Raw genomic sequence first — 5898 nt, 5'->3', positions numbered from 1 at the left:
CACTCCTACTTGGCTGCTGAGGTGTCAATTTGATTTTCCTTACCTTCATATTACAAATAATTCCTGTCTTTATAATTGTAAGTCTGTTAGAACAGCACAGTAAATTGTGCATACATATTGCTGTCATTTTGGCAAACATTTCATAGGGAACTGATTCAAAGAGCACAACTTAAAGTGTTCCACAATTATTGGGGGGATTAAGTAATCAACAGACCATATATCAAGACCAATATGGATGATTTTATTTACTTTTTTTATGAAATCAATTTCACTTTTATTATTATTACGTATTACTACACAACAGATTTGAAATCCTCATTTAGAGGTTAATAAACATGTAGTTACGTAGAAACATTCTTGGTTTAAAAACCATTTAGTCACTTAAGTGTAAAAGTCCTCAGATTACATTCAGGAGGAATCTCCAAAGTGGTTGTCCTCACATCTGCAGTTGGACAGGAGTTGGCAGTCAGATCCTTGAGTGAGACACCTGGGCTTCTGTGCAGTATTTTCCCTTTGTACTGTAGGTGGTAAACTATGGCACTAGAGTGATCGCAACAAAATACCACACAGACTTAACGAATTACCATGGCATTATAGTAACTGGTTAAATTATACACAATTGTAATGAACAATTTACTGTCAAGAAGACACTTGAGGAAAACTGTGAGCCAGCAAACGAATGACAACCATCTTGAGTACATCCCTTGTGCTGAGTACATGAGTGCATCAGGTCCGTGTCAGTTTGTCTGGGGGCATAAAGCCAGAGTCTCCCAGAGCCCTAAGGGCCACCCTGCCACTGGGGCGGATGGTGAGCCAGGTGATGCTGCCATTGTTCAAACCCATGCGTAGCCAACCCTCTGGTGGAAACTGGAGAGCCCTGAGAAACACACAAAACAAATGAAATGACAATGGCGTTGCCACAATCTCTTGGCAAACAAATTATAAGTGTGGTTGCCACAATATCTTGGCAAACTAATAACAAGTGTGATATGAACCCTTGTGATCACAGTTAAATTCTTAACAGAGTCTGTTAGACAATCAAGCATTAATTGTATAGGTATGGCCTATAAAATGACTCTTTGAACATACACGGATTGGCAGTGACTCTCCACTGCAAACAAGTATTTTAACAGTTTACAAAGCAGTAAGAAGGTTTACATGAAATAACTAAGCATTTTAGTGTTGACATAAAGCACATATTGTGATGGAATTAAGCAAGCACAGATTCCTTTAGAAACCCTTACAACAAACAGCTATGCCAAAGCTGTACTACTGTATTCAAAACAATTGGCAGCAATACATTTCAACAAACAAAGGTCAGACAAATTCTCCACCTGAAGCCTTATTTCTAGTATACTTTGTTGTACGACCATGATAGTCACAAAAACAACTTATGTTCAACTTAAAAACACCATTCATTGCATTTTTCAGTTGAAAATCTGTTATTTTTGCCATGCAACACTATCATACAACAAAGTATAAATTAGCTACAGTATGAGTCAGGGAGAATATTGGCCCCACCAGAAATTGACATGACAAAACACACCTGCAGACAAAATAGCGGATGACATTGGCATGACAGACGATGATCTCGTAGCTGTCCTCCTTCTGCTTAGGGTCAGCACGATGGATGTAGCGGCGGAAGGCAGCTTCTATCCGAGCCCCGTCTTCATGGTACTGCTGAAGGTTGGTACAGAGGGTTGGACAGCCGCCGTGTCAGGTGAAAATGTGTGACTTAAGAGAATAATAGTCCTTTAGGCTCCTCATATGAAGAGCCAATACATTGCAGGGAATGTGAAGACTTTTGTTCCATAGTAGGACATACAAATGTTTTTTATTTCAAATTCACAAGCTGCACATTGAAACGAGGTATCCTGTGAATTTGCTTTGGATGTTTTGGAAAATGGTCACTAGTGACAAGTATACTTGTGACATTACTAGTGTCATGGCCTAAATATGGCAGACCACCAATGTGGTCCTTTAACCCACATCACCTGAAGGCTGAGCCTACTGTATTTAAATATTTTGTCTATTGTAAGCCTGCATGTGTTATGAAGATATAAAAGTCTTCTTGAACTTCAACATAACTATATATAGTACTTTTCAAACGATAAAGTCCCAACACTTACAGAGGCTGTATCCTCTGTTATTTGGTGGTATTGAATGGGGCAAGTATCACTTTTTTGTTCACACTTTTCCCATCGCTTTACACTGTCGTATTGGCTATTTGTGTGTGGGTAGCTTCAGGCATAGATATATATAAAGGCTAGATGACTCACCCGCGCTGCTGGCCAATGGAGTACAACGTTGCCACATGGCGGCCATCTTGGGACGGTCATTCATAACATTATGTCTATGGGGCATATACTTTGAAATAACCATAGCGTGCTCAATTTTCATCCAATTTTCAAACGGTTTGGTGTTTTGTAAACACCAAAGATGTAGTTATGACACTGCATACTTATAATTATAATCATGTTTTTTTTTTTTTAAATAAAATTAAGTATGCAGTATCAAAACTACATCTTTGGTGTTTACAAAACACCAAACCGTTTGAAAATCGGATGAAAATTGAGCACGCTATGGTTATTTCAAAGTATATGCCCCATAGGCATAATGTTATGAATGACCGTCGCAAGATGGCCGCGGTTGAGCTACGCTTGCAACGCCCCCTTGAGCCATCTAGCCTTTATATATATCTATGGCTTCAGGTGCCTAAACACACACTGGACAAGACATTTGCATGTACACTGTACACAGCTGAAATGTATCTTAGCAACTGCAAAGGAACATGGGAAATCACACCATCTGTCAACATTTAGTCTAGAGTGGGCGTGGTTTCTCTCACCACAGCGTCAGGTTTCCAATGAGTGACAGGTGGCACAGGCTCAATAGGCGCTCCCTCTCTCAGCAAATCACAGCTCAGCAGCTCAGTTCCTTGACCAGTAACGAGATGAGATAGGATCAAATGTATTGATTTGAAGGACATTTTCAATTCAGCAACAAATATGTATATATAGAGAGGGAGCAACATTGAGTAACATGTGTATTGGAATCAAATATTTATTTTCCACCCTTTTCCTGTATCTGTGCACAGTCTAAACTCTTCTAAAGGAATATGTCACCAAATTACCTTTTTGTTATCAATTACTCACACTGTGAAAATGTGTATTCATGGGGAGTTTTTTATTTTTTCTCACTTTCCTTTACAGTGAATGAGAAAATACTTCATGAATTGAAGAAAAAAGGGGTCTAAGATTATAAAAAGCAAAACTATATTAAAAATCGGTTTATTCTTTATTCACCATGAAAGAATATGACAAAGACAAAAAATATTCTTCAGTTCTAGTCTTCACAGGATGAGTAATGGATAGAAAAGTCATTTTGGGAGTGAAGTATTCCTTATGGCCTGTAAATGATTCAATTATCACTATACTTTGATGACATTCCAGACCTGAACAGGAGCTCTTGATGTTGTAACAATGAAGATCTACATGTTTCTCTGTAGTGTGGATTGACTGACCTGGGAGGTACTTGCTGATAATGTGTGCAGTCTCAGTGGCCCTGCTCATAGTCGAGTGGATGAGTACATCATACTTTAGTCCCAGCGCTGCCAGTCTCTCGCCGGTCAGCTCAGCCTGCTCCCGACCTAGATGAGAATGAACACTTTAGCTCTGACATAATACATAAAGTAAGGTCCATTTAGGACAATGTTATGCAATGTCCAATACGTGCTGTCTCTTTCAAAGTATGGGAGAACTTCATGCTGAAACCATGTAGTTAACCAATATATAGGTAAAAGTACCTCATAACTTAGTGTAGGGTACACCACATAAAAGTCATTTCAACAAAATTAAGATGTGTTGCACTTGGCAGGTGCTAAGTGTCAATCCCTACAACTGTGCTCTCAGGCCGCTGCTGTAAAATAAATAACACTAGTCACCAATCTAGATGGAAAATAAATATATATACAGTACATACACTTTAAATTATATAAGAATATTGTTTGTAACAAAACATAACTGATATGTTGAATAATTATGTTACGAACAATTGCCAACTACTTCCCATTGCTTATTTACTGTGTATGATAGATTTAAAGACAGTGCGTAACACAGGCAATGTGCACTGTAAGCTGAATTGCAGGGAAGGGAGATTCTGCACTCTCCGTGGTGACAGTGGGACCCTTGCTTCTCAACATGCTGCCAATGCATTTAAGTAAATAGAAAAATTGCTAATTTATCTTTATGAAAGTATTGGCCCCTGCGGAGATACAGTAATGTCATCAACTACTACACGTCCCCAATTGTCTTCCAGCTGGAGATGGTGGCATGTCATCCCCCTCTCTTCCTTTGCTGAAATTCCTGTATCTCTACAATGGTCTGTCTGAATAAACGCAACAACACAAAAGGAACAATTTGGTAGAAGATTATTTAACCTAATGGTGTGAGGATCCTCTCCTTGTCTCCATTTCCACTTAGGTTGTACTGGGAGTGTCGGATGAGGAGGATATTGCGTGTAGCTTTAGGTTTGCCATTGTCCTGCTCTGAACTGGGGTCTTCGGTTGCGGTTTCTTTCTTCTTGGAGCCATTAGTCAGCGTCGCCGGGTCCCTCCTACACAGAGAGACAAGAGATGATGAGATTAGTGGCTTTACCTCACGACACCTCCCACAAGGTTAAGTCAAAACCTGACCTACTGGGTTGACCTTGTTTATGTTAGGGACAAAGGGCTACCATTTAAAGTGTTAATACTTAGGATGACAGACGAGACTTCCACAGAATACAGATAGTAAAATTGTTCATGTATCCATTTGTAACTTTGAGAGTGTAGAAATGTAACCAACTGGACCCTTAAGGATCACAGATAAAATTTGCCTTAATACAAGTTAAGATTTTATATAATTATTATGACAGATGGCCGTCTTGATCCACGGCTAAGTTAAAAATGTGCCTTGATACAAGACTGTCATGTCTTGATCCAAGGCTAAGTTAAAAATGTGCCCAGATAAAAGACTGTCATGTCTTGATCCAAGGCTAAAGTAAATAAATTAGCCTTGATACCAGACTGTCATGTCTTGATCCAAGGCTAAGTAAATAAATTAGCCTTGATACCAGACTGTCATGTCTTGATCCAAGGCTAAGTAAATAAATTAGCCTTGATACCAGACTGTCATGTCTTGATCCCAGGCTAAAATGAACTGTGTATAGGTGCAGCACACAACAGATACACATACTTATCCCAGTTGAAGTCCCATGCGTGTCCAGTGGGTGTAGGAGTGTGGTTGTTGGCCGCTGTCCACGCAGGCTGTGCTGCCTGGAGGACAGTCAGTCTGCTCCACCAGACACCTGCTGGTCCTCCATCTCCCAAACACCCCGGAGAATCAGCGGCGGCGGCGGCCGCGAAAACCAACACCGCGGATCCTCCGGCGAAGCCGCATAAGAGTTTGACCGTTTTCCTGAATGACATGCCGGGAGATCTCTAACTACACTACGTTTCCCGGATGATGGATCACTAGCCCACTCACTAGATCCACTAGATCTCCTCTCCTAAAATGAATGTAGACTCTTCTTCTAGCTAGCAAATGATGACGCACAAACACGCGTTACTTGGGCTTATTATGCGCCCTTTCCTGTACAATCCAAAAACAGCAGATGGTTGGTGTTGTAATGCGCTTTCTGGGGTCCAGGATATCTAAACGCGAACTCTTTTAAACGCGAACTTAAATGACACTGACCACCATGATCAGACCGTTATAGTGCTACTGGGGAGGAGACAACTTTAGCTCGCTAATGTTCCTGACTGTCTACACTAGTACACAGTGTGTCCTCATACGGTGTCGCATGTAGGTCAAAACGGGTCCATGGTTCTCATACGTCACGCAGACCGCCGCTAGAGGG

General features: G+C 40.6%; 1 protein-coding gene across 2 annotated transcripts; it reads right to left on the bottom strand.

Moving 5' to 3' along the window:
• Nucleotides 1-521: 521 nt before the first annotated feature.
• pgam5 (PGAM family member 5, serine/threonine protein phosphatase, mitochondrial) lies at nucleotides 522-5812 on the bottom strand. 2 transcript variants are annotated; one of them, XM_080434419.1, is made up of 6 exons: nucleotides 5235-5812; nucleotides 4439-4614; nucleotides 3524-3649; nucleotides 2849-2937; nucleotides 1547-1680; nucleotides 522-877 (listed from the first exon to the last, which is right to left on the bottom strand). In XM_080434419.1, exons 1-6 carry the CDS (start codon nucleotides 5465-5467, stop codon nucleotides 727-729), a joined length of 909 nt encoding a protein of 302 aa, XP_080290545.1. In that variant the 5' UTR covers nucleotides 5468-5812; the 3' UTR covers nucleotides 522-726. The 2 variants fall into 2 exon arrangements, with proteins under 2 accessions (XP_080290545.1, XP_080290544.1); XM_080434418.1 differs by having other exon boundaries at nucleotides 2849-2944; nucleotides 3525-3649.
• Nucleotides 5813-5898: the final 86 nt, after the last annotated feature.

The sequence above is a fragment of the Gymnoscopelus braueri genome (assembly GCF_963280865.1).
Source record: "Gymnoscopelus braueri genome assembly, chromosome: 7".
NCBI lineage: Eukaryota > Metazoa > Chordata > Actinopteri > Myctophiformes > Myctophidae > Gymnoscopelus > Gymnoscopelus braueri.
The sequence above is the reverse complement of the archived record's forward strand: the minus strand, read 5'-3'. Positions and strand labels throughout refer to the sequence as shown.